The sequence below is a fragment of the Coregonus lavaretus genome (genome assembly GCF_964263955.1).
Source record: "Coregonus lavaretus genome assembly, contig: HAP1_SCAFFOLD_4150, whole genome shotgun sequence".
Taxonomy (NCBI): domain Eukaryota; kingdom Metazoa; phylum Chordata; class Actinopteri; order Salmoniformes; family Salmonidae; genus Coregonus; species Coregonus lavaretus.
This window is the reverse complement of record NW_028163881.1, coordinates 22,389-36,098: the sequence shown is the minus strand read 5'-3', so window position 1 is coordinate 36,098 and position 13,710 is coordinate 22,389. Positions and strand designations below refer to the sequence as shown.

The 13,710-nt window shown below is 46.7% G+C and overlaps 1 protein-coding gene across 1 annotated transcript in view; it reads right to left on the bottom strand.

Annotated features, from left to right (window-relative positions):
* Positions 1-2,318: 2,318 nt before the first annotated feature.
* The window catches only part of LOC311117688 (roundabout homolog 2-like), a gene marked incomplete at both ends in the record, with an annotated part of 30,135 nt that continues 18,743 nt past the window's right edge, over positions 2,319-13,710 (bottom strand). The window contains 5 exons of the mRNA XM_084192618.1: positions 2,319-2,361; positions 6,897-6,923; positions 9,200-9,388; positions 10,554-10,725; positions 10,872-10,996. Coding sequence (XP_084048744.1) covers positions 2,319-2,361; positions 6,897-6,923; positions 9,200-9,388; positions 10,554-10,725; positions 10,872-10,996 — 556 coding nt within the window. The remainder of the gene's footprint in view (positions 2,362-6,896; positions 6,924-9,199; positions 9,389-10,553; positions 10,726-10,871; positions 10,997-13,710) is intronic.

Here is a 13,710-nt window from a genome sequence, read left to right as displayed (position 1 = left end):
CTGTTGAAGTCCTAATGAGATGTCGCCTTCTGGTCTGTACTGGACCATCATAGCCCAGCCACTTCTCAGGGAAAGGATGCTCTTCAGTCGGCCTCTTGTCCACAAAGTGATAGGAACACACAAGTGGAGGCTCCTCAGAGGAGGAAGGGGAGGACCATCCTCCTCAGTGAATTTCATAAAATTTAAATTGTAAAACATTTAAGTTATCATTTTTAGAGATAACTATACTAAATATAATCACATGTCACCAAACAATTGATTAAAACACACCATTTTGCAAACAAGGTCTACAGTAGCCTCAACAGCACTCTGTAGGGTAGCACCATGGCGTAGCCAGAGAACAGATAGCTTCTGTCCTCCTCTGGGTACATTGACTTCAATATAAAACCTAGGAGGCTCATGGTTCTCACCCCCTTCCATAGACTTACACAGTAATTATGACAACTTCCGGAGGACGTCCTCCAGCATATCAGAGCTCTTGCAGCATGAACTGACATGTTGTCCACCCAATCAAAGGATCAGATAATTAATCTAGTACTGAAAGCATAAGCTACAGCTAGCTAGCACTGCAGTGTTAAACATATGGTGAGTAGTTGACTCAAAGAGAGAGAAAGACAAAAGTTGAACAGTTTTGAACAAATGAATTTCTTCCAAAATGAAGGAGAAGCAAGAGTGTCATTTTTTCCCACTTTCAGTTTCACTTAACTAGCAAATACAGCTAGCTAGTTCAGCCTACTGAAACACCCTGTTCAAACAGAGAGATGCTATGTTAGCTAGCTGGCTATGACTTTCCAACACAACACTGGAACTCTTCCAAGTCAAGGTAAGCTTTTGGTATTACTAATTTATTGCGACCGGGCCCACCGGTGTAACTGCTTACTGACTGTACACTGTAACGTTACTGCATGATTGGAGCGGGTTTACTAACGCGTTCGTTTTATTAGCTATGCTGACTATGACGTTACTTTAGCTAATATGGTGACAACGATGTAGGCTGTGTGTAGCGGTTTGGCTTGGAAATGTTTTTCCGCATGGTCACATAAAGCTGATGTGTTATGCATTGAAGTCCACAAGCGAAGGGAAAAGGTGAGAGAGCGCAGAGATGCAAGAAGGAGTACAACGTGGCTGTTATGAAAGTGAACTGTGTTTACGCGTGATCAGGGGTGTATTCAGTCTGCCGATTCTGTTGAAAAAAGTAGTTTCTTAAATGGAAGCAAACGGAACAAAACGGGCATAAACATACCTGAATTTGTCCAATAGAAAGTCTTGTTTGCAACTGTTGGACTAATGATTACACCCTATATCAGCTAGATGCAGGCAAGAGCGTGCAAGGCAGTATTGAATGTCACTGTCTGTCCATGTGTCACTGTCTGTCACCTCAAATTTGTCTCTCAACCTGTGTTGAGTGGCCAGGGACTTTCATGCAGAGAAACTTAAATCCGTTTTACCTCATTTCTACCAGCATGTTGTAAACTTTCAGTCATAGGCTAGGTTGTAGCAACCTCATGATGGGTACAGGGAAAATTTGAGTATCATGTAGTAGCCTAAACCTATCACTGTTACATTGAACTGGGTGAATGGAATATGAATGAGAGTCATCCAATATCCTGTAATAGAAATAAGGCAATGCTCATGAAAATAAATTGTCCTCCTCATTTTAAACGGCACTGACCGCCACTGGAACACACATAGGGTCGGTTTGGTGGTTTCTTCAAGTTCAATGCTTTGAGCCAAAGCCGAAGAGACTCCTCGTCCTTAGATGTGGGTGCAAATAAAAAGGCGGCTCACAACTGCACTCGCTCCTCAAAAAAGTCAGGTGGTCAAAACACTCCTGCTCCATGAACAGCTTCCGTTTCTGCCAGTTATTGTGGCATCCCTTTACCGAACATAAAATGCCCGTTTTGCATGAATCCATGTTTGGGGAGTTGTGAGAAGCAATAGCGAGTTAGTTAGCTAGCTAGCTGCAAGCTACTGGCCTGAAGTGCTTAACCGGAAGTCTCCTACAAAAAAACCTGAACAGAGGTGAATAGCCTAATGATATAGTCTAATGTTATAGTCTAATGTTATAGCCTAATGTTATAGTCTAATGTTATAGCATAATGTTACAGTCTAATGTTATAGCATAATGTTTGACTAGGTTGCTGGGTTTTCACAGTGTGATGGAGTTGGTTTGAAAGCCCTTCAGAATAGAGGTGATGTGTTGTGTATGCAGTTGGTTTTGATTGGCAGAGTGATGATAGGTGTGGAGTTGTTTGACTCTGCGTGTGGAGAGAAGGGCTCTCTGTCCCTGATGGAACACCGACGGGAAGAACACTCACCTTCCATTGCTCATCAGACCTCCGTCAACACGCTGGAACGTCACTGGGGTCAGAGCGGAGGAGAGGAGAGAGGGAGCGCCAATACATAAAAGAAGGAGAGAAAAGAAAAAGCAATATGTTGAGTTAATACGTTTTCACATAGTTTCAATGACATTGATGACCACTTCAAGGCTGTATTGCCAACACTAATACCGGTTGATCAGAGAGGATACTGATGGTTTTAGCCCCCAACCATTATCAGGAATTATCCTTGTGAACGATCAGACCACTGCACCGCATGCTCATGTGTCCTCCCAATTTCTCCTGCAGCTGGCTGGATATTGATGGCTTCACTAAGGGATGCAGAGGCCCCACAGTGTCCATTCTTATCATGGAAATTTAAAAAATATGCTGTGATAAAGATAGCAGATTGCATTGCTTTGCATAAAGTGACACGTAATGTATTTCTCCCAAGGACAAGATGGCTGATGAGAGCAGAAACTCATTTTGTTTCTAAATTTTTTGGTTTGAGTTATAATCGGATTTGTGATTAAATCTCGGCAAAAACAAAATGATTAAAAAAGGCAGAGGGCTCATTAATCAGGTAAAATTACAGTGGCTTGCGAAAGTATTCATCCCCCTTGGCATTGTTCCTATTTTGTTGCCTTACAACCTGGAATTAAAATAGATTTTTGGGGGGTTTGTATCATTTGATTTACACAACATGCCTACCACTTTTTCTTGTGAAACCCACCAAAGGCAATACTTTGTAGAGCAACCTTTTGCAGCAATTACAGCTGCAAATATCTTGGATTATGTCTCTATAAGCTTAGCACATCTAGCCACTGGGATATTTGCCCATTCTTCAAGGCAAAACTGCTCCAGCTCCTTCAAGTTGGATGGGTTCCGCTGGTGTTTAGCAATCTTTAAGTTATACCACAGATTCTCAATTGGATTGAGGTCTGGGCTTTCACAAGGCATTTACATGTTTCCCCTTAAACCACTCGAGTGTTGCTTTAGCAGTATGCTTAGGGTCATTGTCCTGCTGGAAGGTGAACCTCCGTCCCAGTCTCAAATCTCTGGAAGACTGAAACAGGTTTCCCTCAAGAATTTCCCTGTATTTAGCGCCATCCATCATTCCTTCAATTCTGACCAGTTTCCCAGTCCCTGCCGATTAACAACATCCCCACAGCATGATGCTGCCACCACCATGCTTCACTGTGGGGAAGGTGTTCTCGGGGTGATGAGAGGTGTTGGGTTTGCGCCAGACATAGAATTTTCCTTGATGGCCAAAAAGCTCGATTTTAGTCTCATCTGACCAGAATACCTTCTTCCATATGTTTGGGGAGTCTCCCACATGCCTTTTGGCAAACACCAAATGTGTTTGCTTCTTTTTTTCTTAAAGCAATGGCTTTTTTCTGGCCACTCTTCCATAAAGCCCAGCTCTGTGGAGTGTACGGCTTAAAGTGGTCCTATAGACAGATACTCCAATCTCCGCTGTGGAACTTTGCAGCTCCTTCAGGGTTATCTTTGGTCTCTTTGTTGCCACTCTGATTAATGCCCTCCTTGGTGGTGCTCCTTGCTTAGTCGTGTTGCAGACTCTGAGGCCTTTCAGAGCAGGTGTATATATACTGAGATCATGTGACAGATAATTTGACACTTAGATTGCACACAGGTGGACTTTATTTAACTAATTATGTGACTTCTGAAGTTAATTGTTTGCACCAGATCTTATTTAGGGGCTTCATAGCAAAGGGGGTGAATAAATATGCACGCACCACTTTTCCGTTGTTTTTTTTTTTTTCATTTTTGAAGATGTTTTTTTTTTTTCATTTCACTTCACCAATTTGGACTATTTTGTGTATGTCAATTACATGAAATCCAAATAAAAATCCATTTAAATTACAGATTTTAATGCAACAAAATAGGAAAAACGCCAATGGGGATAAATACTTTTGCAAGGCACTGTAGATGTGTGGGGGCTGGAAGGGAGTGAGTTACAGATCCCCCTAGTAGCAGGGTACACTGACTAGCATGACTCTCAGAAGCCATGATGTGGCCTGGACTGTTCCATTACAGTGATCTATAGATAATAAATAAGGGTCTTTGACAGCAGCCAGTAAAACTGTAGCAGCTCAAAGTAAGAGGCCATTTCATCTCTGCTCAACACGGATGATGACAAGAAGACATTAGAAGACTGAGCATGTAAAACTTCAATGGATCACAGGAAATGCAAAAAAATATAGAAAGAAGCCCAGAGTTTTGGAAATCACCCCATGCAGATGACAGGGGGAGAAGGAAAAAAGAGAACCCTGCTTGAGTTAAGGAGCTGATAGTAATGTGGCTTGTTGTTCCCTAGATGGAGATTAAAAGGAGGAGGAGGGCTGAACATTTCTTCACTCCTCTCCTCTCCTCCACTCAGGTTTATTTCCCAACAAGCCCAGGCACGGGCCAAATAAACTCTTCAGAGAAAACAGGAAGAAAGAGGAGAGGAGATGGGGTTTTCTTATTAGTGACGCAGGGACTGAAATAAATTAAGGAAGGGGCTTGGGTGTGGCACAGCGAGGGGCTGCTGGTAGGACAACCTCTTCACTGTGTCATCAACCACTAGAGATTCAACCAACCAAAACATATTTACCATTATCATTCTAGAACTGTACTCTAGCATCTTGCAGTTTAAGTGAAAAACAAACCACAACACCTTTACTGATCTTTTGCTTCAATCATACCACACTGGCTTATTTGCATACAGCTTTGACAGCTACTCTATAGCTACTTCTCTTTTTTCCACTACCAATAAACTAATCACTCTCTCTCTCTCTCCATTTCCTAGGAGGAGGAAGAGTAGGGAGAAGGGAACAGGGAGGATGATACTGTGCTCTGCTGTGGGGAGGCCTCTGATGTCCATATCTGTGCTCAGACACATTTCTGCTCTGCTGTGGAGGACTTTAATGTTAGCCAGCCTGACGTGGCTGTTCCCAGATAAGCACGTTCTCCAATATGAATACAGATTAATCCCTTTTAATAACCATTAAGGGGGGAGGACATAATCAGCGTATACAAATTCCATAAAATCTTCTTCCCTGCTGGCCGCGTGTCTACACAAACCTGTGATTTACGTCTCCTGTAAGACAGCTTTACTGTAGGAGACAGGGACAGCCAGGAGGACACTGTGTGTGGGCATCACCTCATCTCCTAGCTCCTAGCTAGCTAACACCCTAAAACATTACACTACTAAAATACCAACACCATAATATTCATTTAAAATATATCTAAACCAGTCCTCTTCGTCCCCTTTAGTCCTTGACTCATTGTCGTCTTCCAGTGTACACCCCCCTGATCCTCTTGTCTCTGTGCACTGTGCTTACAATCTAATGAATACACACATACACTCTTCAGTTTCACTAGTACGTTTGAGTGGAACACTTATCTTCCAGCGGCCAGAGCGCCAGGTGAGTATAGGGAGTGGGGGATTGTCCATAGGGAGATCGGGGAGAGGAGCAGGGTGTGTATCACAGAGAGGATGTGTTGACTGGAGTGGCTTGGCTACAGCCAGGACCCCCAGTCAGCCTCCCTGAACTGGCCTTATCTCACTCACACTACTGGTACTGGACCAGTAGAGAGGAACCCCAGTCAGCCTCCCTGAACTGGCCTTATCTCAGTCACACTACTGGTACTGGACCAGTAGAGAGGAACCCCAGTCAGAGGGACTCATTTCATATGTAATGGACTCTGTTCTCCTACATTCTTCATCCCATCTCTCTATCTCTCTCCAGGAGAGTACACTGAGCAGAAAGATGATTTTCTCTCCTGTATTTACAGTTTCTTCCATCGAGAGACAGAGGCTGATTGATTGCTTGCTCAGCATTGGTGCCAGTCAGGTCCACTTTGGGAGAGCATGTACAGTAAATACTTTACAGTATAGGGCTAACCTTGTTACAGTTATCAAATTAACTGCAATTAACTAATTAGTCCACGACGTATAGAGTAGCGGAGCGACTTAACGTTATGAAGAGGGATAAAGAAGACTAGCAGAAAGAAGAAAAACCAGGAGCCGTTGAGGATATTTCAGAAGGGGAACATAATGACATCATCCCCAATCAACACCAACACCTGTAGAAAGAGAAGGACCCTTCAAGCCCAATGCATACATCTCACAGGAACATCAAGAAGGGAGTCAAGAGTCTTAAGGAGGAATACCCACTACAATCAAGAGGAGAGTCCCAACAGAGATACCAGACAGATGGAGGTTCATTGAAACATCGATGGTCACAACACCCATACATAGACACACAGCAACACAGTACAGTATGACAACCAGGCTGATGACTGTGCTGGGATGGGGACAGCTGTTTGTAGTGCTCAGGCCCTGCCCAATTACAAATCCAGACCATTTTCAAAGGATTAATTTAGGGAGGGGCTATTTCAAGCCATCTCTTCCTGCGGGAAAAAAGGTGTGAAATATGGGGTTTTGCCACCTCAAGGTAGGGATTTGATTTGTATTGGGAAAGGCCTGGAGTCTGTCAAACATATATAATGTAGGCAGGAGAGGAGAGTTGAGGAGGGACCTGTGGGGGGAGACAGACAAATGAACAGTACCTGCAGGGGTGAAGGTGAAGGACTGAACTGCAAAACAAGAAGACAGAGAAGTCGTGTGTTAAAGGCATGCAGAGGTGCTGTAAGTGGTGCTTTGGGGGGCTCTGCACACTGGGGCTGGGGGACAGGGAGGCCAAATGGGGCCAGAGGAGAGGGGCCATCCCCATGACCCAGTGTGCAGGGCTACAGCCAGGAAAGCAGCTCAGAGGCCACAGAGATGTAGCGATAGCAGCAAAAACCAAAGATAACACAACATACACAAAATATATCAAACAGAAATGAAGGACAGGTTACAGCCGTTTGACTGACTGTGGCAAGATCAAGAACTGTTCAGGTTCTAAAGTCAGTTTGCTCTAAGGAATTGAATGAATGTTAAAAAAGAGATGTGCAATATGAAAAAATACAAACTATTGAGAGAGAGAACTATTTTTCTTGTAATGTTGATTTAAAGTGCTAAAGCCATTGTTGAACAACATTACATTACATGCATTGCTAATGTGCCATCTATTTCCCACTCTCTAGTTAAATAGGCTGGCAGTGGAAGGCTGTCCATTGTGGTTGGCTGTCTTGACTGGGGTCGAGCACCCACACTCCGTCTGAAATGTCAGGGTCGGTGTGTAGGAGGATGGATGGACTGGCTCCAGCTCCAGCATGGCTCAGTCCTGAGTGACAGGCCAGACCAGCAGAGAGTCAGTTATACCAACGACCCACTCAGGTCCTGCTACCCTAGGCTAGTATCAACACTGTGAGAGGAGTACCAGCAACCCACTCAGACCCTGCCACCCTAGGCTAGTATCAACACTGTGGGAGGACGTGTCAAACATCACAACGATCACAACATGATTCACGCCAACACTCTGCTCTGCATCAATTTGTTCCATCTGAGCCTCATCATATCAGACAGTAGAAATATCCCCTCACAATAGAGTCAATAAAGAATTCTTTAAAACATAGTTCAGGGATTGCTTTTGAGGAAGTTTGTTGAGGAAGCAAGCTTCCAGTGGTACACTAATGTAACCTGCCTAAATTACTACTGACCCATAGCACTCACATCTTTAGCCATGAAGTTCTTTGAAAGGCTGGTCATGGCTCACATCAACACCATTATCCCAGAAACCATAGACCTACTCCAATTTGCATACCGCCCCAACAGATCCACAGATGATGCAATCTCTATTGTGCTCCACACTGCCCTTTCACACCTGGACAAAAGGAACACCTATGTGAGAATGTTATTCATTGAGTACAGCTCAGCGTTCAACACCATAGTGCCCTCAAAGCTCATCACTAAGCTAAGGACCCTGGGACTAAACACCTCCCTCTGCAACTGGATCCTGGACTTCCTGATGGGCCACCCCCAGGTGGTAAGGGTAGGTAACAACACATCGGCCACGCTGATCCTCAACACTGGGGCCCCTCAGGGGTGTGTGCTCAGTCCCCTCCTGTACTCCCTGTTCACTCATGACTGCATGGCCAGGCACGACTCCAACACCATCATTAAGTTTGCCGATGACACAACAGTTGTAGGCCTGATCACTGACAATGACGAGACAGCCTATAGGGAGGAGCTCAGAGACCTGGCCGTGTGGTGCCAGGACAACAACCTCTCCCTCAATGTGATCAAGACAAAGGAGATGATTGTGGACTACAGGAAAAGAAGAGGACCGAGCACGCCCCCATTCTCATCGACGGGGCTGTAGTGGAGCAGATTGAGAGCTTCAAGTTCCTTGGTGTCCACATCACCAACAAACGAACATGGTCCAAGCACACCAAGATAGTCGTGAAGAGGGCACGACAAAACCTATTCCCCCTAAGGAGATTTGGCATGGGTCCTCAGATCCTCAAAAGGTTCTACAGCTGCACCATCGAGAGCATCCTGACTGGTTTCATCACTGCCTGGTATGGCAACTGCTCGGCCTCCGACCACAAGGCACTACAGAGGGTAGTGCGTATGGCCCAGTACATCACTGGGGCCAAGCTTCCTGCCATCCAGGATCTCTATACCAGGCGGTGTCAGAGGAAGGCCCTAAAAATTGTCAAAGACTCCAGCCACCCTAGTCATAGACTGTTCTTTCTGCTACCGCAAGGCAAGCGGTACCGGAGCGCCAAGTCTAGGTCCAAGAGGCTTCTAAACAGCTTCTACCCCCAAGCCATAAGACTCCTGAACATCTAATCAAATCGCTACCCAGACTATTTGTATTGTCCCACCCCCCCCACCCCCCATCTGATTTGATTTGATTTGACAGTGTAGTTTGTATGTTGTGTGCAGAATTGGCGTCTGTGTGTCTCCAGCCTGCCGGTCTAACCTGCGTAGTTGCTGAGGCCCTTCCTCTTCTTCCTCCTCCAGTACAGCCAGATACTGAAGCCCATGAGGATGACCCAGCAGGCCCCTCCGATCCCTGCTATGAACGCCGGCTGCTTCACCACGTCTGTGATCTGCTCCGTGATGCTGTTGTTCCTGTTCCCACTCATGATCACTTCACGGAAGTCCTTACCTGGGGTGGGAGGGACAGGGGGACAGGGGGACGGGGGACGGGGGGACGGGGTCCAGTGTGAGGGTGTGTATGCAAGGTTGTTTGATTAATAAACAATTTTGTTGTTACAATTATTAGCCGGCTGGGGACAATATCAGCACTGTAATAGTCCCCACATATTCACTAAGAGCTCAATTTTACCTCAAGATATGCCTTCAACCTCAACAGGAAAATGTGAATTCCATGCACAGACCATAGTTAGGATTGGGCTCCAGGTGTAGAGCAGTAGATACGGTGAGATAGAGAGGCAATACCAGCCTCTTGTCAATTACAGCTAACATATTGACTGAGAGAGTAGAACATGGATGTGCTGTGAAACCTAATGTGCAGACAGAGAGAGGGGAGGGAGGCTAAGTCCTAAAAGCTGATGACAACCCCTCAGGTGATCCTGCTGTTTGCTTAGCTCAGACTCTAATTCACTTCAGTAAAATAGACCATGTGAGATGGGGGGCACACACCCTGCTCCGCATCGATCTACCAATCGAAGCTCACTCTGACTTGTCTGCCTGACACTATTTCATGGAGTGCAATAAGAGTTGGTTCTCAGAAGAGCACACATGACAATATATCTGCAATCTTTGGCTTGGAGAACTGAGATGGATTATAGGAGTGACATTGGGGAAATAAGAGTATGCTACAGGCCAAGCCATCAGTTATGGGTCAAATCAGACACAATCTGCCCCTGGTCCACATAAATCACACAGAACTACACCACAGCCCAGCTACACATAAATCACACAGAACTACACCACAGCCCAGCTACACATACATATAACAGAGCTATGGTTTAAAAACAATCAGTATGACTGATCATTCATGTCACACGCTCTCTAATAGTAAATACATTTGCCCCAATCAGTGATAATATTGAGCATTTAAACAAGCATTTTGTGTTCCCTGTCTGGAGGCCATGTTAATTGGAATGATGTTTTTTCCAATTTAAAAAAACGATATATGTCAAAAATGAAATGGGCTTTTCTGTAATTATGGATGAGTAATCAATGGGCCACTTTTACATTCCTCCATCATTCTACCATAAGGCCCCCTCATTCTACCCTTTCCCTTTCCCCTCCCCCTCCCCCCTCCCCCCTCCCATCCCCCCTTCTCCTCCCCCCGGGTCTCTTACCGATGACGATTGGCTGAGGTTCACTCTTTACCCCCACCCCTGCACTGGTGCTGGCGGCCACCTCCACCCGATACAGCACCCCCACCTGAAGCCCCCCCACAACCACCGACCGGATGGCTGCATCCACCGTCTTATTCACGTGGAAACGTGTCTCATTCCCTAGGCACCAGATCTGAAGAGAGGGAGAGAGACAGAAGAAGAGAGAACATAACATCCTGCCACAGTGGGGTCAAGTTGAGTATTATATTGATTCTGATGGCTTCTCGGTAAGCCAAAGCCATCAGGTTACATCCAGCCTATCATCTCTCTGTGACCTGCCTTGTACTCCTGGATGATGCCGTTCTGGTGGTCTGGAGGAGGGGGGTCCCAGGAGATGCTGATGGAGGTGCTGTTCTGGTTGCCCACCGTCAGGACTGTCACCTGCAGGGGAGGGGCACTGGGAGCTGGGGTTGAGGGGAGACAGATGGGATGGGGGGGGGGGGGGGGGGGCAGTAGACTAGTCAGGGAACAGGGAGAGGGAGAGTATTCCATTCTCTAATGCGCACACAACCTCACACACACTAACATCCACACGCACACACACACACACACACACACACTCTCACTCACACACCCACACATGCAGGACACTCTATACTCTCTCTCACACTCATCTTTATTCTGAGGAGGAGTGTGTGTAATGGTTAGCAAGTGGAAGACACAGGTGGCTGTGGGGATAGCAGCAGCTCATTAGAAGGGGATTTACATGGAGAACAGGCAAGTACGACACGTCTATCTTTAACATTTCACCATGATTTAATATCCCAGCCCTGCTCCTGCGCCTGCTCCAACACAGAGGGATTTACACACAGAATAGTGCTATTGATTTTCAGAGGAACAGCCAGGCAGAGTCAGACAAGTATCCTCAGTCAAGCTAAAACTCCTCCATTGACTCAGCCAGGGTGGCATGTGGGTCAACAGGCTTATAGGATGAGCCATATGGCAGTGCAGCCATACGTGAGGAACATATGAAGAAATGTATTTTGGGGAGAATTGAAACATGGGGCTAGGTAAACATATTGACTGGTTTCATCGATCAGCCAGGTGGAACTAAAGCCAGTGGAGTAGAAAGCAGGGGGGAGGCTCTAAAGCGAGGCACAGCTCTATAGATGGGGTGTGTACATGGCCTGAGAGACAGAGCCCAGAGCCTACAGCAGACATCAGCCCTGGGTTTCATTATTAACCTCACATCGATGTCATTTCATAGAAACTCTCTGACCGACCGACTGACCGAGCGCCGGGCAAATTAATAACAACGAAGCAAACTGAAAATAAAGTTTTTCTAATTTCCGCTGCGACTGGCAGGTGAGTCACACCACAGCAGAATGCTGACAGGTCAATTACTCTGAGGCTGCCTCTCTCTCACCTCCCCCAGCTAGCACCCACCCCCTCCAAAATGGCACGTGTCATGCTGCAGATCTACGCTCATCCCTCGCTGGAGCCATACTGGTACACTGACCCCCAAAAGGCCAAGAGAGGAGCAGGCATGGAGGAAGAAGACAAACGGCTCCAATGATGGACGCCTTATTAGAAACCACCACCAAGGGAGCAGACCATCTCCCATCATGCTTAGAGGCATCCACCGCCCTCCACAGCTGTGATAGATTACACAGAGGTGACAAAACGTTAAGTCGCAGCGCAGCAGCCATCAGAGACAATGTCGTTCAAAGTTAACGTTATGAATGATTTAACAGCTTATTATTATGCATATTTGCGCTAAACAATACACATTTCTCATTAGGAGCAGTGCCGGCTGCGCTAATAGAGCCATTAGCCTAGTGATGTATGGCTGGCAGGAATGTGACCCCCTGTCTCCACACGCACACACACACACACACACACACACACACACACACACACACACACACTACTGTGCTGCTGCGGGGATGGAGACTCACGTCACATCACACACTGCCATCACTCCCATACTAAACTATGTGCTAATCTGGGCCTCAGAGCCATTGAGATGTGCAGTAACTAATTTTCTATGCTGGGAACAGACAGGCAGCAGTAGGTAGATACTGTACTGTTGGCCTCCTACCCCCACTGACTACTGGTTCTAACTCTCCCCAAGAACCAGGCAGGCTGGCTGGGGTGTTTATCATACTAGATGGGCCTCTCTGGTCCCTTCTGAGTTCCTGTCATTGGACTTCATATCACAGGAATGTGTTCAAGAGTGTGTTCTATTCATAGAATGTGTTCTGGTTCTCATCCCCTTGGCTTGGCTGTCTGCCTCCGCTCTCCCCTCTCCAGATAGACCAGAGAGAAGGAGAAGAGAGAAACAAAGTGAACGACAGAAGGTAGAGTATTATCCCATCATCCTCCTGGTAGAGATGCTCTGGGGATGTGGATGCTCTAATAATGTTAGCTAATGGACACACTGAGTTTTCACTCTCCAAACCCCTACTCCCTATCAAACTGACTAACTTCACTGGTCTCACAGTGTCTGTCCCATGGCCTCACAGTGTCTGTCCCATGGCCTCACAGTGTCTGTCCCATGGCCTCACAGTGTCTGTCCCATGGCCTCACAGGAGCCTCCAGCACAGTCTCTGCCTCTGCCTCTGCGTCTGCCTCTGCATCTGCCTCTGTCTCTGTCTGCCTCTGTCTGCCTCTGTCTCTGTCTCTGTCTGCCTCTGTCTCTGTCTGCCTCTGCCTCTGTCTGCCTCTGCCTCTGTCTGCCTCTGCCTCTGTCTGCCTCTGCCTCTGTCTGCCTCTGTCTGCCTCTGCCTCTGCCTCTGTCTGCCTCTGTCTCTGTCTGCCTCTGCCTCTGTCTGCCTCTGCCTCTGTCTGCCTCTGCCTCTGTCTGCATGTGACTGGGATGGGTCGACACACACAGAGGTTCTGTTGTGACAGAAGTAGAAAGAGCTAGATCTCTCAGAGGGCCTAGGCTGCAGACAGAGAAGAGGCAGGGAGTTTTATCAGAGCTAGTAATAGCTGGTCTAGGCAGGTGCTGTGGGGCGGTGTGTTTGTGTGTGTGAGATGAGGCAGTCACAGGGCCTACAGTACATAGCGCTGCAGCATACAGGGGCTGGTCACAGGAGATAGGGCCCCTCCACTGAGACTGGGGGAAATAAATGGGCCTGTCACAGCAGCTGGATCTGAACTGTCTCCTCTCTTC